Source organism: Panthera leo, chromosome A3, assembly GCF_018350215.1.
Source record: "Panthera leo isolate Ple1 chromosome A3, P.leo_Ple1_pat1.1, whole genome shotgun sequence".
In the NCBI taxonomy this organism is placed as follows: Eukaryota; Metazoa; Chordata; class Mammalia; order Carnivora; family Felidae; genus Panthera; species Panthera leo.
This window is the reverse complement of record NC_056681.1, coordinates 44,861,428-44,885,914: the sequence shown is the minus strand read 5'-3', so window position 1 is coordinate 44,885,914 and position 24,487 is coordinate 44,861,428. Positions and strand designations below refer to the sequence as shown.

The window sequence follows — 24,487 nt, the reverse complement described above, 5'->3', positions numbered from 1 at the left end:
ATGAGGTACCTAAAACAGTCCTACTCATAGAAGCATAAAGCAGAATGGTGAAGCCAGGGGCTGGGAGGAAAGGATAATGGGGGGGGGGCAGGTTGGCTGCTATTCAACAGGTATAAAGTTTCAGTTATCCAAGATGAATACATGCAAGAGATCTGCTGAACAACACTGTAGCTACAGTTAACAAAACTGTATTGTACACTTAAAAAATTTAAGAAGGTAGTTTTCATGTTAAGTATTCTTAACACAATAAAATAAAATAAATACATAACAGAAAAAGAGGGAAAGCACATTAGACCATGCAAGCTATATTTGTGATCACACAAAATCAAGATGTTAGATTGATTCAGAAGATCACTCCATTCCAAAGGGAAAGTTTTCATCCCACGAGTTTGGAGCAAAGGGTCCATGGGCAACATGGCCGAAGGCAGGGCAGACAAAGGTGGTGGTGAAGGGCCTGGGAAGCTGCCAGAGCAGGTAGAGGAGGAATCCCAGGTTTTGCACGGAACTGGCCACTGTAAGTGGTTCAATGTGCAAATGGGATTTGGATTCATCTCCATGATAAACCGAGAGGGAAGCCCCTTGGGTATTCCAGTCGATGTGTTTGTGCACCAAAGCAAATTATTCATGGAAGGATTTAGAAGCTTAAAAGAAGAAGAACCAGTGGAATTCACATTTTAAAAATCTTCCAAAGGCCTTCAATCAATACGGGTAACTGGACCTAAACCACCCCTGTTTAGGAAGTGAAAGAAGACCCAAAAGAAAGACACTACAAAAAAGAAAAACAAAGGGAGATAGGTCGCTCTCCAGAAATGATTAGGGCCAACATACAACCCCTTCAAAAATAAGACTGTTCGGGGTGCCTGGGTGGCTCAGTCAGTTATGCATCCAACTCTTGATTTCAGCTCAGGTCATGGTCATGGTTCATGGAATGGAGCCCTGTGTCAGGCTCTGCACTGATGGTGTGGAGCCTGCTTGGGATTCTCTCTCTCACCCTTTCTCCACCCCTTCCCCACACTTGTGTTCTCTCTCTCTCTCAAAATAAATAAATAAGCATTAAATACATACATACATACATACATACATACATACATAACAGATATCCCCATATGTTTGAGAATAAATATTCTTTTAAATAATTTATGGGCCAAAGAATAAATGAAGTGAAATTTCAAAAATATTGATAACGAGGGGCACCTGAGTGGCTCAGTCAGTTAAGTGTCTGACTCTTGATTTCAGCTCAGATCATTGACCTCACAGCTTGAACCGTGAGTTCAAGCCCCATGTAGGGCCCTGCACTGACAGTGTGGAGCCTGCTTCAGATTCTTTACCTTTGCCCCTCCCCACATGTTCTGTCTGTCTGCCTGTCTCTCTCTCTTCTCCAAAATGAATAAACTTAAAAAAATATATTGACAATGAATATATTACATAACTTGTGAGTTGCAGCTAATTCCAGGCAGAGAATAATATTTCTAGTTTAAAAACTCATAGAAAAAAGGAAGAAAACTGAAAATCAATGAGCTAAGAATCCATCTTAAGATATAGGAAAACAAACATCAAATTAAACCTAGGGGCGCCTGGGTGGCTCAGTCGGTCCGACTTCAGCTCAGGTCATGAGTTCAGCTCAGGTCAGTCTGTGAGTTCGAGCCCCGCATCGGGCTCTGTGCTGACAGCTCAGAGCCTGGAGCCTGCTTCGGATTCTGTGTCTCCCTCTCTCTATGCCCCTCCCCTGTTCATGCTCTGCCTCTGTCTCAAAAATAAGTTAAAAAAAAATTAAGCCTAAAAATAAAAAGGAGGAAATAATAAAAGAGCAAAAATAAAATAAGTAACAAACATAAAATAGGGAGCACCAAACAAGCTAATAATTGGTTCTTTGAAAAGACTAAAAAAATTGATAAGCCACTAGCAAGACTATTCAAGAGAGAAAATACAAATAACCAAGGTCAGGAATTTTGAAAAAGGCAACATCGCTACAGAGCTTATGAACAGTAAAAGCATAATAGAAAAAATGAAGAATACCTTCAACTTTATCCTAATGCATTTGGAAATGTAAAGAAATGTACAAATTCTTATAAAAAATTACAAACTTAACCAAAGAGACAAAGAAGAATAGTTCTACTACAATTTATTTGAAATTGCAATCAAAAACCTTCCTCCAAAAAGTCCACCAGGTTCAGATAGCTTCCCTGGTAAATTCTATAAAACATTTAAAGAATAAACATCTCTATCCTTGCATAAACTTCCAAAAATAGAAGAAGGAAGAATACTCCTCAAATTGCTTTATGAGGCCAACAGAACCTCATTTCCAAAGTCTGGCAAAGATGTTTCAAGAAGGGAAAATTACAGACCAATTTCACTCATGAATGTAGCTGCAAAAATCCTCCACAAAACATTAGCAAAGAATCCAGTACTGCCTATAAAGAAAAATACATTATTAACAAAATAGTTAACATACAAAAATTAATCAATGTAATTCACCTCATTAACAGAATAATGAAGAATCATATGATCATCTCAGCAAGTACAGAAAAAAAGCATTTTATAGAATTAAATTCAATTTTAAAAAAACAACAACCATTATTGATAAATTTCTTAGCAAACTATAAATACAGAGACTTCCTTATACTGGTCATGGGTATTCACAAAGTCATCCTTACTGATAATGTATTCAGAACTTTCCATTTAATATTAAGAACAACAAAAGGATGCCTGCTAACACCATTTCTACCCAAGGTATTAGCTAGTACATGAAAAAGAAATAAAAAGAATAAGGATTTGAAAATAAAAAATAAAAATTTACATTATGCAGAGAAAGTCCAAAAAAATCTGCAGATCATAGAATTAATAAATCAGTGTAGAAAGATCATTGGATATAAGGTCAATATCCAAAACCAGCTGCATTTCTATATAACAGCAATAAATAATTTGAAAGCAAAAATTTTTAAAGAAAAAATTTCCAAAAGTGTGAAAATATCAAACACCTAGGAATAAATCTAATAACAGATGTGAAAAAAAATCTGTTGCAACAAGTATAAAACATTGTGGAAAGTGGACATAAATAAATTGAGGAATATAGTATATTCATAGATTAGAGGGCTCAATACATTGTAAAGATGTCAATTCACCCTACACTGATCTATAGATTCAAATCAATCCCATTCAAGATCTGAAATTATTATTTTTAAAAATTATTTCTTGGTTATTTATTTATTTATTTATTTATTTATTTATTTATAGAGGAAGAGAGAGAGTACGTGCTCACACAAGCACAGAAGGGGCAAAGGGAGAGGGAGGGAGAGAATCTTAAACAGGCTCCATGCAGGGCTTGATCTCACAACCACGTGATCATGACCTGAGCTGAAATCAAGAGTTAGACACTTAACCGACTGAGCCACCCAATGACCCCTCAAGTTATTATTTTTGAGCTCTCAAGTTTATGTGAGAAATCAGATAAGCTATGTTTTTAATTTTTTTTTTAAAGAATTTTTTAAGTAATCTCTGTACTCAATGTAGGGCTTAAACCCACAACACTGAGATCAAGAGTGCAAAGCTCCAGGGACTGAGCCAGCCAGGTGCCCCACAGAGAAACTGGTTTCAAAATGTTTTAAGGTAAGTTTGTTTATTTGTTTGTTTGTTTGTTATGACTATGTTACTTCCTGTAGTTTAACTTCTGAGTTCTTTATGGTTACTTTGATTAAATAGATAGTTAAGTATTTTTTCAGAGTAATCTGTGATCCTATTAAAATCAGATGTTCAAACCTTTTAAGATATTTGACAACTTTTGGTATTTTGCCTTCCCAAAATAAAATCCTAAGTAAAATCGTGATCCTTAACTGACTTCCCAGGGGGTCCCTGGAAAATCTCTAAGGATTTGTTCTTTTCCTTGTAAAATGAGAGATATCTAAAATTCATTAAATACATTGAACTGCATAAGAAGAACTGTCAAATAAGAAGAGATGTTTAACTTTCCCTAGGTTATATTTGTGTGGGTGAATGTTATTAATACAAATATTTCAGGGATTATATGAAGGTCCTAGAAATGTGTCAATGTCCTCACTGTCCATATGTGTCCTGGTACTGCTTTGCCTGATATTAGACACAACAATAATATAATGTTATCAACATTCCAGTTATTACTTGCAAATGCAGTGTGCCACAGAAACAACAACATTTCCTTGTCAACTGTATTAATTTCATAACAAACGCTCATAAGATCTTCAGCCACAGCCAGTTAAGTCTTTTGCCCTCCACAGACAGGAATTGGTTGCCCTGATGCTTCCATGGAAGCTCTTCTTGCATTCAGCTACAAGCCAGAACGTGTGTCTTCAACAAGAGAAACTGTGTCAAAGACCCATGGAAAAGGGACTATGCAAGGGACCCTAGAGCTTAGGCTTCTGGTAGCATTGACAAAGTAACATTGACACCATACCAGTGGACTGAACAAGGAGTCACAAATCTCCAATGGGCAAACTGATGGGTTCATGAAACTGCTAATCCAAGATCAAGCAGAACAAAAATTAATTACATGGTACTAAATGAATTAATGAAGGATAATTACATCATTTGTTTAAAATATTGCTCCTGGATTTAAGGAACCACTTTATTTTTGCTTCTGTTTTTAAAATGTTTATTTATTTATTTTGAGAGAGAGAGAGAGAGAGAGAGAGAGAGGAGAGAGAGAGAAAGGCAGAGAGAGACAGGGAGAGAGAGAATCCCAAGCAGGCTCCATGCTCAGCGCAGAGCCCGATGTGGGGCTCGATCTTACCTTGATCAGGTGAGACCATCACCTGAGGTGAAATCAAGAGTTGCATGCTTACTTGACTGAGCCACCCAGGTGCCCCTTTATTTTTCCTTCTTAAGCTATTTTTAACTTACAAAATTTAGTAGATTATACCTTTGAAAACATTTATCTTTTTCTCCCTCCCTCATCCCTCTAGAATTTGTTAACTTATTGAATATTCTAATTTTCATGGCAATATAGTTATTTTCAAAGGTTCAATAAGAATCTTTCCTCTTTGTAAACAAGACATAATTGGAAACATTGGTTATATGACCAAGGCTTTGACTGAAATGTCATATTTAAGAATGACATGTATAGAATCAAATACAACTAGACAGTTTTAAGGAAATAAGGTTGATTTTACAGAGCTAATGCTTATAAAGCCCTCTTAGGTATTTGGCACCTGGATTATAAAGTTTCCAGCATTACAGGTGAGTAAGAAAAGATATTTTGGATATTCTTCAGGAAGAAAGAAATTCACCCAAATCTATAGGTACTTCAACTGAAACATGGTGGTGACTTCTTGGCTTGGCATTCTAGCCTCAAGAAGCATTTAAAGGTCTAACTTTCTTATAAAATTCTAGCAAAGAGGCTCTCTACTTCTCCCAAGTCAAAAAGATGCATCTTTTTCTGCAATGCCAGCAGCACTCCTAAGACACAGTGGTGAAGATTAGAGAAAACAGATTTCTCAGCCATTTTGGGTACCTGGTTGCCAGAGCTCTTTTCAACTCTGGCAAAGTGGATATTATCACCATCAATGACTCTTTCATTGACTTCAATTACAAAGCCTACATGTTGCAGTATGATTCTATCAATGGCTAGTTCAATGGTACAATCTGATTAGCATTAAAAAACCAGTAGAACCTTCCATATTTTCCCATTGAAACCCTAACCCTTTCCCCACTGTTAAATTGGTATACACATCTTTATATCTGGCTATTCGATATATCTGGCTATAGAGCATTTCTGCATGCAAAATAAACTTTTCTCCGGTCAACCTGTCAATTGTCAATAAATTTGCAGGTCCCTGACCACTCAAACTTCAGTTGGTAGAGAAAAAGTTTTTCTTCTCAACAAATACTTTTTATATCAAACAAGAAAAATAAATAAATTAATCAAGCAACTAGAATAGGAACATCAAAACAAATCCAAAAATTTTTAAGAAAAAGGTCATAGAAATAAAAGCAAATAAATTTTTTGAAATAAATTCAAAAAGAAGGCCACAGACTTGGTAGATAAATCTAAGAGCTAGCTCTTTGAAAAGATCAATCAAACAAAAGAAGCTAATTTTTTTAACTTTATTTGAGAGAGAGAGAGAGAGCACACACGTGCAAGTAGGGGAGGGGCAGAGAGAGAGGGAAACAGAATTCCAATCAGTCTCCATGCTGTCAGTGCAGAGCATGACATGGGGCTTGATCCCCCTAACTGTGAGATCATGATCTTAGCTGAAACCAAGAGTCAGATGCTTAATGGACTGAGCCACCCAGGTGCCCCAAGATTCTTTTTTTTTTTTTTTAAGAGAGGGCAAAAAAGCAAAGGGGAAGAAGGAACTATAACCAGGTACAGTAGAGAAGAAATTACAGGTGAAGCTCCAGACTGGGCACGTGGAAGCTGGGTCCATGTAGATCTCAAGTGTCCTAGTTAGAGGTGACAGTAGTGCCCACCAGGGTGAAGTCTAGTTTGGTTACAAGCAGAGTCAGTAACAATTTCCCTGCAATGGACCACATAGTAGCCATTACTGGAGGCTAAAGACAGACAGTGCACAGGACCGACTCACTGGGAAACCCGGAGCATTATCTACCCAAGGAGACATCTGCAGCAATGGCAGATGCCTGCTGGGAAGCTGTGTAGAGCTGGGTAGAGTGAAGCTAAAACTCTATGAGGGGGTTAAAATAGCATCAGTGAAGCTGTAGATTCCAAGAATCAGGACAGAATCAATATAAAGGTCAGGAATGGAGAAATTATTATAGATCTCTGCACTGACTGGAATAAGCTAAAATAATTTTAATTTTTTACCTACAAGAGTCACTTTAATCAAGTGATCAAAGTGACCACACATCATCAGTAATGGGACAGACTGAAAGTGTGTAATACCAGAATGGATGCAATGAGAACCCAGTCCCTTCTCTGATAGTCCTGCCAAGAGTGCAGAACTTGAATCTCATTGGGAGGAGACATCAGACAAACATAAATTCAAGGAAAAACTACAGAAGCATGGGCCTATCACCTTCAAAAATGTTTAGACATCGTATTCAAGGAAAGACGGAGGAACTGTCCTAAAATGAAAGATAACAGGGCAACTAAATGCAGTTCGTCATTCTGGACTGGATCTTTCCATTGTAAAGGGTATTACTGGGACAGATGAAGAAACCTGAATGAGGTTCATGACCTGTGGATTAGTTGGAGGTAACATATTCAAGGAATTCTTTGATACTGATGTATGTTTAGGTTTGTAAAGGAGAGTGTCCCTCTGTAGGAAACACACACTAAAGTATTCACAAGTGGCTCCACAGGACATCAGCATCTTATTTTCAGATAGTTCAGGAAGAAAAAAAGTACCTGCAACTTCTATGTAAATTTAAGATTGTTTTTCCATTTTAAAAAATAGAGGGGGGAAATAAAAGCATTGCCCTAGTGTTACTTCTGTGACTCCATTAATTCCGTTGTTTTAATTCATTACCTCCCAGTGCTCTTCATAGCACATGTCTCTTAGGTAGTTTTACTCACAGTTCTATTCGTTTTGCATTGATTTTTTTCACAATAAATTATATCATAACCACTTCTCTTCACTCTTTGTAACCTTTTAAAATGTTGCTGCACAGGCATCCCATGGATAGCCACAAGTTTAGCCATCCCTCTCTTGTGGGAGATTTGGGTTTTTTTTTAAAATTTATTGATTTATATATCATTTTATGTGTTCATTTTTAGTATTATGATTAAGCTTAGTGAATAGTATTGAATACGTATCTCCTTACAGATTTAGGGTTATTTCTTCAGACTTGCTACAGCTGAAATCAAAGAATAGAAACCATTTCTACACTGTATTGTATCAGCTAACCTTCATGTCTGTCAGAAACTCATAGTGCTAGTTACCAAGGTCCTTGCCCAGGACGAAGCATCTTAATTACAATACATACCTATAACTAAGTACACAAAAAGGGGGAGAAACAGATCTTGAGTTTTAACGTGCCTTTCAGTTTTAGGGAAGCTGAATATTTTCTCATATTTACTATAAATAATACTTTTTGCATAGTTTTGTGATGTTTTTCTTTTCTCTAAAATATTTCAAGAATGAAATAAGCACTCAATAAGAAAAAGAAGTCTTTTTCCACATAGAGTTAGATGTATTATAGAAACAAAACCAAGTAAATATAAATAAGTTATTTATAATTTAATAATAATTATTATATATAATATAGAATATTATATAAGTATATGTCTATACACACACACACACATATACATATAAAATTTTCTAGGCCCAAGATGGAATTGCTCCTGCCTGAGGTGCCCCATCAGCTAGCTAACTGAAACTTATATAACCTTCATGTTCCTGTTAAGTGTTCCACTTGACCACAGAGGCAGTATATGCAGTCAATCAGTCCCCAAAAGCCAAACCAACTGTGGGGCCTTCTTGCCCCAAACAAGGCTAACTGTGTGGCCCCAGCCCATCAGATCTATTTTGTTTTTCTTTTCCTTGTTCTTTACTGTTTATTCTATAAAAGCTTCTGCCCTATTTTACAGTTCTCCAAAAGGGGACAATCCACTTCATGAAGTGTCAAATAAACTTTGTCTTCTTTAATCATTTTTAATAGTATATATGTATGTGTGTATATACATATGTACATACACACTGAATATATATATATATATATATATATATATATACAACTGTATTCCAATAATTTTTAAATCTTTGTATATGAAATGATGCTTTTCTAGAAAAATCTAATCTCCTAAAGTTGATTCAAAAGAAATAGAAAATCTGAATTTACTACTATCTTTGAGGGGGAAATGGAACATGGTCAAAGATAAACCTCAAGTGGGAGTCAGCTTCCAGAAGGACTGTTTCAGGTTTTCCACTAAGCTAGCTATGTATTCCTGAAGACTGAAAACAGCAAAGCCACAGCAATATGCGGTGGAGAAAAGGCTTGCAAACCAGTAGCAAAATAACTGTCTTCGCATTGGGTTTAGAATTAGTACACTTTCCTTTGTTTGTTGTCATGGGCAAAGACTGTGATTTTTAGTAATTGCTTCCTTAGTTGCTTTGCTCAGATTAAATTTGGTCCATGATACTTTAAGAGTCGTCAAAAACCCTGTGTAAACAGACACAGAACTCACAGTGACCCCAGTGCAATGGGTGCAGCCCACCGGCAGCCAATTTAATCAAGGGGGAATTCAGAGTATTCACCGCAAGCAATTGATTTTCAAGAGAAAAGTCAGCAGGATCAAACAGCCTGTTGGGATGAAAATCCCCTGAATCACCCCTATCACCGTGTTTTCTAGCAACTAACTCCTGACTCCATATAGTGTAATAGCCAAATTACTATAATTATCCTGCAACACAAGTGGCATATCAACATTATTTTAAACGTGGATTTTTTGCATAATCTTTCATTATTATCATTCATCCTCCCATTTGGAAATGGCAAACAACAACAAACTGTGATCTACCCCCGAAAGAAAAAAGGTCACCAAAGAGAACAAATAAAAGGGCTATTTACATGTGAATATACTAACAGAGATGTGTTTTACAGTCAAATACACTCTTGAAATTCATTAAATGCCTTCTCCCCTGCATCATAAATATGGGCAAAACAGACATCACCTACTGAGAAAATAATCCCAGCACATAATGATCATAACGAACATAAATAAAGCCACTTTTCTTTCAAAGACCGCAAGGCCCTATATGAAAATGTGTTTGCATTTCCACCATCATGAAATGAATCTGACTGGCGGTGAGCATGCCAGTCATAATACAAGTCCTTCCCAGTGCTGAAGAGGAGGGTATGAATGCAGTGCCCAGTCATCTTGCTCTCTGCAAAATAACATTCTTAACTGGGTGCCATCATTTGTTGCTGCTGTTTCTAAAGGCATTCAAAAGGACACAGAAACCAGTATTTGAATTAAGATGAAAAATCAGCAACAGATTTTGTTAAGTACAGTTGACCCTTGAACAACAGGGGTTTGAATCACATGGGTCTATGTATACGTGGTTCATATATATATATATATTATACTGCACAGTGCTTATAAATATATTTTCTCTTCCTTACATTTATTTATTTATTTTAATGTTTATTTATTTTTGAAAGAGAGAAAGACAATTGTAGTGTAAGCAGGGAAGGGGCAGAGAGAGAGGGAGACACAGAATCTGAAGCAGGCTCTAGGCTCTGAGTTGACAGCACAGAGTCCGATGCGGGGCTTGAACTCACGAACTGCGAGATCTGATATGAGCCAAAGTAGGACACTCAAATGATTGAGCCACCTGGTGCCCCTCTTCCTTACGATTTTAATACTTCGTTTTCTCCTGCTTACTTTATTGTAAGAATGTGGTATATAATACACACAACATACAAACTATGTGTTTATTGACTGTTTATGTGATTGGAAAGGCTTCTGGTCAACAGTAAGGTATTATGGCTACATTTCTGGAGAATCAAAAGTTTTCCCTGGAGGAGCAGACAGAGCCCCTAACCACCATGTCATTCAAGGGTCAGCTGTAATCAAAAGGCTAGCCAAGCAAGACTTTTAAGTCAGTGTTCCTGACAATAAAACTGGGCTTCAAGTTTGGATCATCTTCTTCCTGGTGTGTTACCAGTCCAGGGGCTCCACCTTAAGAACCCCTGTAAGAGTATATGCTGTCAACCTTGGAGATAATCACATGAGCTGGGCATAAGTCTGCTATTATATATCTGTATTATCAACATCTCTATCAAAGCATCAGAACTCACATGGTTAACTGTAGAAAACCAAAGTTGGTAAGAGTGTCTAAAGCTTTGAAAAAATGTAATTTTGTTACCTTCATATATCAAACACATATTAAGTGGTTACAAAAAGACAAAAGTCAGTTGTGATAAATATGAACTGGTATATCAAGCTTTGTATGAGCATCAAGTAGAACAGACTTTGCTGCCATTATCTGCATTATTGCCATAGCTTATAGTCTTGGCCAGGGACTTGGCCTTATAGACTTGGCTCCAGGGAACTATTAACATAGGACCCTAAGTGTTATGGCTGAATTGTGTCCCCACAAATTTCATATACTGAAGTATTCACCCCCAGTACCTCAGAATGTGACTATATTTGAAGATAGTGTCTTTAAAGAGATAGTTAAAGTAAAATGAGGTCCTATAGGTGGGCCCTAATCCAACATGACTGGAGTCCTTATAAGAAAATTGGGACACAAACAGGGACAAAGGGATGAACATGTAGAGACATGGGGAAAAGACACAGCATCTACAAGCCAAGGAGACAGGTCATAGAAGAAACTAACCTTGCCTACGTCTTGATCTTGGTTGGACTTCTAGTTTCCAGAACTGTGAGAAAATTAATTTCTAATGTTTAAGATCCCCAGTCTATGGTACTTTGTTAGGACAGCCCCAGCAAACTAATACAGTCCTAGTGGGTCACTAAATAACTACAGAATGTATTGGGTGTTTAAATACTGTTCTGAAATATATAATGCAAATATTTTGGCAGGAATACTGCTATGCTGTAAACATAAGTGTTTCATCCATTTTTGGAATCCATGTTAAAAGAAAAATAAAGTAAAATAGAAGGCAACCCAAGCATATGAAATAGAACATTAGGAAGACAAGCTAAAAAGCTATTTGATACACCATGAAGATTTGATTTAGCCATTGTTTCTTAGCTTTGGAACTGGAAACTGGTTTCAGGTATTTCCTCCTCCTATAGAGAGAATCTCAGGTAAGTCTAATGAAAAGAAATTTAAATAAGACATAAAGAAACAGGGATGCCTGAGTGGTACAGTCAGCTAAGTGTTCAATTCTTGATCTCGGCTCAGGTCATGATCTCATGGTTTCTGAGTTCAAGCCCAGCATCAGGCTGTGCACTGATGGCCCAGAGCCTGCTTGGGATTCTGTATCCCCTTCTCTCTGCCCTTCCCCCACTTGTGTGCACACGTGCATGCTCTCTCTCAAAATAAATAAATTAATTAAAAAATATTTTTTAAAAGACATAAAGAAACATTTCCTAACATTTCCTAAATATTTTTAAAACATTTAAAAGGTGAGGTGCCTGGGTGGCTTAGTCAGCTAAGCATCTGACTCTTGATCTCAGAGTCATGAGTTCAAGCTCAGCACTGAGCTCTATGCTAGGCATGGAGCCTACTTAATAGCAACAACAAAAAACTTAAGACAACATTGCTATGTTTTATATGCAGATGTTATGAAAATCATATTTTGAAGGACCTTTTAAATATAAAGTAGGCAACACTCTTGCTGGGTGGTTTGGTTACAAGGGGCTACACAGATTATTCTTTTGAAAGGCCACAAATCTGCTATATACAACTAAGTTTCTCCCTGCCAAGAGCATATCAGTTCCACAGAGATTTGGTCCAGTGGGCCCTGGGTGCATAATGAGATTCACAGATCTGAACCTCGCAAGGGTTCTTTCATTTTTTTTCAAAATTTCATTTTTTAAAAGCAATCTATACACCCAAGGTGGAGCTCAAACTTAACAACACTGAGATCAAGAGTCACATGCTCTTCCACTTGAGCCAGCCGGGCGTCTCTCATAAGGGTTCTTTCAAAACAGAGACTCCTGCTCCCCAGGTCACACCAGCCTACATGACAAACAAAAGTTTGGCCTTCTGCTTATTTATTTATTTTTTTTAAATTTTAACTAGTAAATGTGGCAATGCCAATACAGCTGTGGAAATGCAGGCTGTGCCCTATTTTGCTTTATGCGTCACCAAGAAGACTGCCACCTCAATTCTGATCCAAAGTTTTTACTGTAACGATGCAGTGAATAAAAGACACAGCTTGATTTTCAAATGCTGGGCAGGGCCAGTGGTGGGGCCAACTGGAAAATAATATTGTTTTGAGCCATTTTATTGTTACTGAAAGAAAATACATGTAAGCTATCAGGCATATACAATGTCCTAATGCATGTTCACTAAGCTTTCAGAGAGTCTTATTAGCATTTGGGGGGAATCTTAAATTTCATTTAGTACAGTTTCTCACACAAGAAGAAAACCTTTTTGTAAACACCTATGACTGTTTCTTTATGAATTCGTCCAATATTGGGGGAGCTTGCTACTCCTAAACTACGATTTTCAGTAAACAAACAAACTTTTACTAGAGTTTCCTCATATTGGGAGAAAATCTGCATCCTTAGACTTTGTTCCTATGGTCCCAGTTTAGTCCCAAGGTTTAGTACATAAAAACCAAAATTTACAAGTACATGTAATAGGTTATGCAAGCAAAATGAGCAGCTGAGAAATGGACACATATACAAGCTATTCAAGTAAAATGCAAATTGAATGTGCATGGTTAAACTTTTCAGAACCAACAGAAACTTGTGATACCACTGAAGTAAGGACTGGGAGGCTGATTATAATGTATGTAAGCCTCTAAACAGGGAGGGCCACTATACTAACTTAAGAATGTTGAGACTTGACATTAATCTGCTGAGAAGGGTTGAGGTTGGTGTGATACTGCAAGTTTCACAGCTGGTGGGGAAAGAGTAGACCTTGGGTCAAGGATTTGAGAACAAGTGCTTTATTTGGGGAAGTGATGACAGGAAGCACCAGTAGGGTGGTAAGGAAGAGAGAAAGGGAAGAAAAGGCAGTTAGTAAACACATGTCATTACACAGATTACCACTGTGGAATGCTGGAACTGAATCCCATGGAACAACTCTGGGAAACAGTATAAAACTAACGTCTCAGAGTTATCCCACCTGAGAAATGAGAGAACTGGGGTATTTATACCCCGACTCCTGGCAGTTGTATAAAAATAAATGTTTCCACAGCTGGTGGGAAAAGACTAGACAAGCAGCGTCCTGGTGTGGACTCCCTCAGACGCAGACCTTGAGTCAAGGATTCCAGTATAATTATTTACTTGGAAGTTGAATGAGAAAAGAGGTACAGGGGGTAGGGATGTAAGACAGGGAAGCAGAAGCTGCTCCAGGAGTGCTAATTTCCTGGCACTTCCAGCTTGCCTCTTGCATGGGGCAGAGTGGCCTCCGACAGTTCTGGCAAATCCTACAGACACACAGGTGAAGACTGCAGCACATGGAAGTTGTCCAGAGCATAATCACACACACATGCACGCACACACACACACACACACACACACACCCCTGAGGTAAATGGATGGGCCACTGAGAACTCATTAAAGTGATAACTCATTACATAATGTGTTAAAGTGAAGAAAACTGATCATGTATCCAGTGTCATAGACACACCATTGGAGTTTACAGTCAAAGCCATCCAAGACAAAAAGACACCTTGCCAAGGAGAGTGCGCTAGGGCTGGGTTCTGGGTCCATCTGCCCCTGATGAGCTTTACAACCTTGCATGAGCTTGGACAGGTATAAAAAGGAAACATTGTCACCCGTCCTAGTCTCCTATGTCAAGTTATGGGGATAAAATGAGATAATATATTTGACAATCCTTTGAAAAGTAAAAAGTACTAAACAAAATACAACATATAAGGCACAATGATGTGTGCTCATTTGAAACAAGAATTTTAGTTCATATTTTAGAGAAATTATATTTCTTTTAAGTTGAGACTTTCATCAGAGAAACAATGAACAGTATAGATCATAGCACATTTAGAATTTTCTCTGGAGCCTCATTCTTTGTTGTTGTTGAAGGATGATGGCAGCAAAATGTGTTGATGACTCTTTTCTTACATATAATAAGCTGCTGATGATTTGTGAATCCATCCCTGAGTTATTTGGAAGCCTATAATAATGCTCCCTGATGACAATTTCATAATCATCTTTGTATCAGTGAACATAAAGCTGGATTTTCAAAAATAAACAAGGTGCAGAAGATAACAAGAGAAGTTTTCCTATTTCTTTTAGATAAATAAATTTAAGTAAAAATATTAAAGGTGGTAGAGAGGAGTAGGACTTCCTTTAGCTTCCATCTCTCTGTGGGCTTTATGGTGTATGTTTTAAAGTCCAGGGTTTGGGGCACCTGGGTGGCTCAGTCGGTTAAGCGTCTGACTTCAGCAGAGGTCATGATTTTGCGGTTTGTGGGGTCAAACCCTGCATCCAGCTCTGTGCTGACAGCTCAGACCCTGGAGTCTGCTTTAGATTCTGTGTCTCCCTCTCTCTCTGCCCCTCCCCCACTCACGCTTTTTTTCTCTCTCTCTCTCTCTCTCTCTCTCTCTCTCTCTCTCTCTGTCAAAAATAAATAAATATTTAAAAAAATAAAGTCTGGGGTTCAGCCTAAATTTTAAATTCTGTTCTCCCCATAAAGTTTCTAAAATAAGAATTTTTCATTCATTCTATGTATAGAATATCGGTAGCCTCAGGGCTATTCAGGAAAACACTGGAAAGGACTTTATCTTTTTAACTTGTTTTTTATAACAATAATAGTCACAGGCATACATAAAAACAACAAATTTTTTTGAGGATTTACTCTGCTTGGCACTGAGCTAAGCACATAATGTAGATTCTAACATTTAATCCTCCCAACAACTTTTTAGGTTAGATACTATTTATATCTACATTTTATAAATGAAAAAATCGAGCTATAAAGCCTATTTAATGCTGCCTTTGAGAAGAATTTATGCACTTGAAAGTGAAAGACAACTTATGGTTCAGCATTGTCTCATGCAGCAAAGTTCATCAGAACACTCCAGTATCTCTTTGCTGAGAAGCACAGGCAAGCCAGCCTTCACTATTAAAAAATAATGGCCTCAAATCTTTCTTTTGGGAAGAGTGTTGTTGTCAGTACAAAGAGGAAACACCTCTCCATCTGTGGCTCTGTAAGTTCTCTGTAATGAGTGTGAACATTCAGATAAGCTCCATACATCCATGTGCTTGGTTTCCCATCAAGGGCAAAAGATCAGCCAGAGAGACAACTGCCATTGTTGTACACTGACAAGTCCTTTGCCACCACCCAGTGTGTTCTTCTTCCTATTTTTAAACAATCTTAGTATCATCTTTCAGACATGACAAAGCAGAGCAATTCAAAATGCCCTGATTTTAATCTTGGAAGACTCAAGTAGGTGAAAGTCCAGTTGCAAAGAAATAACTATCACTAACAATGATGGTCAACATTTACTGAGCAGAGTCTGCTCAAGACAGAGTAAAGCCCTTGACATGAGTAATCTCAGTGAAACTTCACAACTCACCTATGTGGCAAGTATTAATATTATTCCTATTTTACAAAGGAAGAAACCCAGGCTTAGAGAAATGAATTAACATACTCTGCATCTATCTAAGAATGGAAACACTTTACCTGCAAAGATACCCAAAGATGCAGCAAGACCTCATCAAAATACCAAAGTCTGAGATTATTTAACTTTACTTCGTGAAGAACTTGATACAACAATATTTTAAAATCATTTTAAATCATATGGCTCGGGGCGCCCAAGTGGCCCAGTCGGTTAAGCGTCTGACTTTGGCTCATGTCACGATCTCGCGATCTGTGAGTTCGAGCCCCACGCCGGGCTCTGTGCTGATAGCTCAGAGCCTGGAGCCTGCTTCAGATTTTGTGTCTCTCTCTCTGCCCCTCCCCCACTCATGCTCTGTTTCTCTCTGTCTCAAAAATAAATAAACGTTAAAAAAATTAAATCATATGGCTAGAAATAATTTAAGCAAGTTAAAAATGACTACTTGCAATAGACCCATAATATATAATAGTTTGTCAAAGACACAAACACAAAAGCACTGATGGGTGGGATTAAAACTTAAAAGCATATGGAACTTCTCAAGTTATTGACTTGAAAAAAACATTATATTTTGGTGTGTGTGTGTGTGTGTGTGTGTGTGTGTGTGTGTGTGTAAAATGCTGAAATACTACCAATTATTTCACAACGAACATTCTGAATTTAGGGAACCTTAAGCTATAGGGCCATCATGTCAAACTATACCTGTGCACTTCCGACCATCTGTGCTCACAGATATGTGCACTGGATTTCATTAACCATGGGAACCATACCTTAAAGGGGACTGGAAAAGGAGATATCAAAGAAGCCATCTAGTCCCATCACTCATCAAAAGGCACAGTTGTGTAGAAGGCATGGATTTAATTCCTGACCTGTTACTGTGATAGCCACTGTACCTTCACTTCCTTTAGTGCTTAGCTCTGGAGGTGGTTGCAGAACATCATCAGGATGTGGAACGCAGAGTCCATGGAAGGGCCCCAAGTCAAAGCACTCATGCAGAAGCTGCATGTTCACTCTTGAGCACACACTCATGAACCCGACAGCTACACCTTCCACCTGAAACATCCAAAACATCTCATTACTCTATCAGACTGCAAATGAATTCTCATCATGAAACTGCCATGAGCCCACAGCACATCGGGACAGTTGGTAACTTGGCAGGCACTTTGAAATATTTAAGGAAGCGAGAAGTATCTTTCTTTAGAAGCTCTAGTGTCTAGAACAATGCATGGCCCCCACAACGTGCTCCAAAAAAACATCCAATGAATGACCACTGTGGACAATCGTAGAATGGATACGTAACTTCAGGAAGTTGCTAGAGTTCTTGAGGGAAAGAACATGTACCCTCTTTGCCTAGGGAGTGCCCCCAACCTGCCCCATATCCTTTTTATTATGCCACTGCAAGCCCAGCCTTCCTGTCCACTTTCTTCCCCTCCACAATGCACAGTCTTGGTAAGATTAGCCATTGTTCCAGTGTCCATCCAATTGACCCTTGATTTAGAGATGTTCATGGTCACCTACTCTTTATCAGACTGGAACTTTGATTTTCTTGAATTTATTCATTTATTTGGCTCGATGGTCTCATGGGGAGGAGACTCAAGGCCAGAGGTTTGGTGGGGATGTTTAAGTGAGGTAAACTTGCAACACTGGTTCACCGTGTGGGTCTGATTTGCAAATACATCACCTCCTAGCATCCTAACAGATAACTAGTTCTTAACCTTGGTCTCATGATTTTAGGCCTCTGATAAGGAGTATACAGATGGGAAGATAAGTGTGACAATGTGATGTAACAAGAAATACATATTTGGTCTTCATCCCTGGTTCCTGGTACAAAGCCCCTAAAACACTTGTAATTTCCTGAGAGAAGGGTCTTTTGTTTTTCCTAATAAGCTCCTTTCAGTAATACCTGTTTATGCTAATGAGGTGACTCCTGGAGACCAGGAGCTGATTGTCAGAAAAAACAAGTATGTGACTGATTAGAGGGTTGGAACTTTCAGCCCCACCCTCTGACCTCTGGAGAGGGGAGAGTGGCTCCAGATTGAGTTCAGTCACCAATGGCCAATGGTATATATAATCAATCATTAAGGGAACCGCCATAAAAACCCCTACACAGTGGGAATCAGGAGTTTCTGGGCTGGTGAACACATAGAAGTGCTGGGAGTTGACATGCTCAGAGATGACATAGAAACTCAGGGCTCTTTCCCCTGCACCTTGCTGTATGCGTCTCTTCCATCTGGCTGTTCCTGAGCTGTATCCTTTATAACAAACTGGAAATAGTAAGTAAAGTCTTTCCCTGAGTTCTTTGAGCCATTCTAGCAAATTACTGACCCCAAGGAAGGGGGTGTGGGAACCGCTAATTAATAGCCAGACAGTTAGAAGTCCAGGTGACACCCCAGGACTTGTGACTGGCATCTGAAGTGGAGGCAGTCTTGCGGGCCTGAGACCTTACCCCGTGAGGTCCACACCAACTCCACATAATGTCAGAATTGAATTATAGGACACCCACTCAGTATCTAGGGAGATGAAAAATTGGTTGGTGTAAGCAAAACCCTACATATTTGGTATTCGAAGTGTTATGAGTCGAGAAAACAAGTTATCTCCTTTTTACAAAATTTTTTAAAATGTTTATTCATTTTTTGAGAGAGAGACAGCACGAGTAGGGGAGGGGCAGAGAGAGAGGGAGACACGGAATCCAAAGCAGGCTCCAGGCTCTGAGTTGTCAGCACAGAGCCCAATACAGGGCTCAAACCCACAAACTAACTGCGAGATCATGACCTGAGCAGAAGTCAGCCCCTTAACCGACTGAGCCACCCAGGTGCCCTGAGAAAACAAGTTATCTCCTAATGAGTAATTAGCTGATCTGCACCTATTATTGGTACAGATACAAATTAAAGAAATTTAATTCTATCACAGTCTGCATTCAGATATATGACTGAAATTCTTTACGAGGTCCCTTCGATAATTCTGAATGTCATACTTCCCTGCAAGAAAAGCATTTAAAATTTTAAAAGAAAACAAGAGAGAATGCATAGTTCTTTAGTTAACTAATCCTTCTATGATAATTATTGTGTTATATATATATATATATATATATATATATATATATATATATATACATACATACACATACACACACATACATAAACATATATATATATCAAATTGCCATGTTTTACGTCTTAAACTTATACAATGTTATGTATCAATTATATCTCAATAAAATTAGAAAAAAGAGAAAACTAAATTGTACATAAATAACTCCTCCTATTAACTATTACGTGGGTTTTAAGCAAATTCTGGCTGACTGATGAGACTGACAGGTCTTGTAGAAACCAGCATTATTAGGTCCTACCCTTCAAGCACTTAGGCTGTATTTCTTGAGACAACCATTCCAGGCAGGAAGCAGAAGAACTCATCATAGGCATTCCCTAGTCCCAAGAATGTAGCATCTTCCCATAAATGTCAGAGAAAATGGTTAATATTTTAACCTACTGAAGCACAAAAGTAAGCTACAACAATGCTCAGTCTTCTACATGACGCACAGAAAAAATTAGGCATTAAACTATTTGTTCTCAAATGTGTCTTCTAGTTGAAAGTCATTTGTTTTCAAACATGTGTTTGAAAAATAAATGTGACTGCCTTTGTTTTCTCCCTAATGCTGAAATACAAGAGAAATTCTTAAAAATTAATTTTTCCATGCATACTCCTTTCTTTAGAGCTGCCCCCCCCCCCCCCCACAATGATACTAGCTGTACAAGGCTGGATTTACACAGCTGTCTTATAAAGCCATCGACACTTTAATAAAAGTCCAAAATAAACATTTTAATTTTTTTCCCAAATAACAAGTGATTGTTTGTCTTGTTTGCACTCATGAACAAAGGCTGCGTAGCCACAGTTGTCTGGCTTCTCTGTAATTTTAGGCCCAAGACTCAGCAGACGCTGATTAACCAATCCATCTACCATATGTGCAGAAAGAGACGGCCAGCCTCACTCTCGGCAGGGAAAATTGGCATCCATCTTGGTTCACATGGAGATGTCCTTCTAATCTACAGCCACGCTGGCGCAACGAAACTTCGATGGCCTAAAATACCTTTTGCTGGCTTCACGGCGAGCTGCATGTGCATGATAAGAATGTATTATTTATAAGACTGCTGTTAGTAATGAGCTATTACACTAATGGCTCATTGTGTTTGGAATTTGATTTCAAATGGCATGGATCACACATTCTGATGAAAATGAGAAAAAACATGTTTTGCCATTAGGAACAAAGATGTAACGTTCTCCAATTCTACAACCTGTTATACTCCCATCATTCATCCCGGGTTGTGACAATTCACAAAAGTTCACAATTATGAACCACGACCGAGCAAGGACATATTGTGGAAATGTCTGCTCTTTCCTTTGAGTTTCTTTCAAATAACTAGTCAGATTTGATAAACACCATTCTCAAATATGAATTTGTGGGAGTATTCAAATGCATCTTTGTGAGTGTGTGTTTTCTGGAAAAATAGATTCAGCGAACTTTCTTTACTTGAACCATGAAAAGCCATTGATTATTGACTGCTGTCAATCCTCCAGGTGACAGAGGTTACTTTCCACCACAAAGGTGTCTTCAATTATCTCATACGAAGGGAGAAAAACTGAAAGTTTTGTTTATTGTTTTTGTTTTTCCTGTGAGGATATACACGATGATACATGAAGCTCTGACTTCTAGAAACTCCAATGTGCAGTGGCCTTCTCTTCACAAGCAAGTCCATTAGAGACATGTGTGCACTGTACCATTCATGCTTGCTTCTAAAAAGCCCTATGGTCACTCATCCCTTTTGGGTGACAGTACTTCAGAGGGAGGGTGCCCTTACTGTGACCACTGCCAGCTTTGATCTCCTCTGCCTGATGCCAACGGCAGGGCTGAGCTGGCAGGCTCTGCCCACCTGCAGGTCAGTGGCGCCTACTCGGACCACTGCTGTCCATGCTGTGGATGATGCCAAAGCAGACGTTCTGCCCATCTGTCTCTAGGAGCCGCCCTTGGCCTCCAACCACCCTTCCCTGAAATCTCAGTTTGGAGTAAACACCAGATGTCAAGGTAAGCCAGGATAAAGTTATGAAAGGCAACTTGCAGCAAAGTGAACTCAAAACTCCTCGAAAGTAGCTATCAAGCCAAAGAAAGCTGCATAGTTAAAAACCTTTAGTCCAGAGTTTCCTACATGGCACAACCATAGCTCCCAGGTATTCTATGCACATGGCCTGTAACCACCATGGGCTGGTGTGGAAAGGGACAGACTTGATGCACTCTGTTCTGTTAACTCTAGTCAATTGTAGTCACACACAAGCATGCTGTGCTGCTCGTAAATTCTCAATTAGCAACTGGGGGCAAAAGCCCCAATTTATCATTTGCCAATCTCTGTGGTGCAAATATTCCCATGGTGGCCAATTTTTAAAATGTTTTCTCTCTTCCTTCCTTCCTTCCTTCCTTCCTTCCTTCCCTCCCTCTTTCCTTCCTTCCTTCCTTCCTTCCTTCCTTCCTTCCTTCCTTCCTTCCTCTCTTTCTTTTGAGAGGGGGAGAGAGAGAGAGACGGGGAGGGGCAGAGAGAGAGAATCCCAAGCAGGCTCCACACTATCATTGTAGAGCCTGATGTGGAGCTCGAATTCTCAACTGTGAGATCACGACCTAAGCTGAAATCAAGAGCTGGATGCTTAACCAACTGAGCCACCCAGGCACCATTCCCCCCCCCCCCCAACCCCCGCCTCCATTGTGGCCAATTTTAAGCCACCAATGTGATGTCACTGAACAGGAAGTTGGGAAAAGATGCTCAGTAGCCACTATTATATAGTATTTCTACCAGAGAGACCCTAGACATAAGTAATCTCAAGACCAAAGACAATAAAATAATTAGGAAGTGGTGAGTGTTGAGTAGTTATTAACTTTGTTTTTTAGTGTAACTTATTACATTGAAATTTTATATTATTTAATTTTTAATAATGCCTGTGTTTAACAACCAGTTTAAAAAAATTTCTTGAAGATTTAACACTTGGCTCTTGTAAGCCAGAATGAACTAGTTCCCATATACCACTGCCTGCAGGGTCAGCAGAAGGAAGTCCAGGTGGTTGGGAGAAGGGTCCAGGAAGCAGGTGGGCAGGGAGTAACAGCACTAATCTTGAACTCAGAAAAGCTTAAGACACCAGATATGGCTCAGTAGAGACTAGGGATGTGCTCCCAGATCCTAGGCTGGCTTCCTCTTTGTGAGAGTCCTGCTTCTGCCCTTCCATTTAAAGATCGAGGTCCATGGTCTAATCTCCACAGAACATGAAGTGTCTGATGTCTGATATAATATGGCCTCTCAGAAACTGGGCTGGACTCCATTTGCCTCTTTAGAGACACCAAAGGATCCTTGCAGGGTTGGGACTGCAGTTTTCAGCCTGAAACTTTGCTCTGATGTTTACATGCACTGCAAATGTGTGACATGTGACTAGAGAGGGAAAGAATGTGGGGGTAGTTGCTGCAGCTGCTCTTCACAAGCCCTTACACAAATCAACAAGAGCCAAAGTATGGAAAGAGCCCAAATGTCCATCAACTGATGAATGGATGAAGAAGATGTGGTTTATATATACAGTGGAATACTACTTGGCGATGAGAAAGAATGAAATCTGGCCATTTGCAGCAACATGGATGGAGCTGGAGAGTGCTATGCTAAGTGAAATAAGTCAGGCAGAGAAAGACAGATACCATATGCTTTCACTCATATGTGGATCTTGAGAAGCTTAACAGAAGACCATAGGGGAAGGGAAGGGGGAAAAAATAGTTTCAAACAGAGAGGGAGACAAATCATAAGAGACTCTTAAATACAGAGAACAAACTAAGGGTTGACAGGGAGGTGCGGGGTGGGTGATGGGCATGGAGGAGGGCACTTGTTGGGATGAGCACTGGTGTTGCATGTAAGTGATGAATCATGGGAATCTACTCCCGAGGCCAAGAGCACACTGTATACACTGTATCTTAGCTAACTTGACAATAAATTATATTAAAAACAACAACAACAACAACAACAACAACAACGACAACAAAACAAATTATTTGGGTTGAAACTGGCACCTTAAAACCAAAGAATTAAAAGCCTTCTCCAGAGTGATGTCACCATCACAGTGGCATAAGGATGTCCATCATTTTTGTCCCCAAGCTCAATAGCAAACACTTGGCATCCATCCATGAACAAAAGGGCCTTTGAGGGAGCTCTGGGATCCAGCACCATACCCCAGGGACCTGGAAGAGTCTTGCCCACTGTTCATGAGGAAATAGGCAGACACACCTCGGTGTTCACTGTGAACCCTGTAAACTGCAAACTGGCTCCAGCCCATCTTGGCCATGGTCCAGAAGCCCTTGGAGAATAGGGACTTAGACAATCACTTACAGAGGAGAGAGTCTTTGTAAAAGTACAATTTCCAGAGAAGTTCCAGGACTCCACCGAAGCAAAAAAGTATGAGTTTGGATGTGCCGGAGTGAAAAAGAGGAACAGTTTGACCTTACCCATGTCACCCATCCCCCAATGAGGCACAGCTTAGGGGCATTAAAGATCTTCCTTGGCCCATGGTTTATCCAATGAGAAAAAGGGAGTAAGTGTGAGTAAGCACCCAGCCTCCCCAGCTGTGTGGGATGCTTCCAAAGGGGCTCATTTCTCTTTCACCTCATCCAGAGTACTTAATCGGGAGCTCCATGACTGGGGTGGGTTGGGGGGCAGAAAGAGGCTGGGGAGAGCAGCAAATAGTACTCTTGGAGGGCAATAAAGAGACACGGTTCCTAACTGCACTGTGAATTCCATCAAGAAGCCTGCCCACAAACTTCTGGGAATACCCTTCCCGCAAAACCCCTCAACTGGCTCACAAGCACTCCCAGCTCCCCTTGTGCCTCACCCACATGTCATCCCACCCCATGGCCAGTTCCTGTGCATGCTCCTGACAGCACCATGAGCAGACATTAGCAGATGGCTGGTGAGGACCACAGAAAAGCAGTCATATCTGTGGCCAGAGAGAGATGACAAACTTGAGCTGCTACCTTTGGCAAAGTAAAAGAAAGACTGTCAGCACTCAAGCCTGGTACTTTGCAAGATCCAGAGAATGCATACAAACTTAAGAAATGTGCCACAAAAGGGAGCAAGATGGGTGGAGCAGATGTATCCATAGAAGATCTAAGAACCCCTCAGGATCTCTAGCAGGGCTGACAGAAGTATGTCTCCTCTGAAGAAAGCAAACACTGGAGGAGGTAACCACTACTTCAAATGTGAAAACAGTAATGCAAAACTCCAAGAAACATGAGGAAATCAAGAAAGTGACATCACCAAAGGAT

General features: G+C 39.3%; 1 protein-coding gene across 9 annotated transcripts in view; it reads right to left on the bottom strand.

The window, feature by feature from the left end:
* Window positions 1–24,487, bottom strand: part of CFAP61 (cilia and flagella associated protein 61) — a 280,149-nt gene that overhangs the window by 207,164 nt on the left and 48,498 nt on the right. For all 9 annotated transcript variants that reach the window (XR_006200589.1, XR_006200588.1, XM_042931740.1 and 6 more), the window contains one exon: window positions 17,046–17,205. Coding sequence is in view for 7 of the 9 variants with exons in the window: in XM_042931740.1 (XP_042787674.1) it covers window positions 17,046–17,205 (160 nt within the window). In the remaining 2 variants the exon portion in view is untranslated. The remainder of the gene's footprint in view (window positions 1–17,045; window positions 17,206–24,487) is intronic.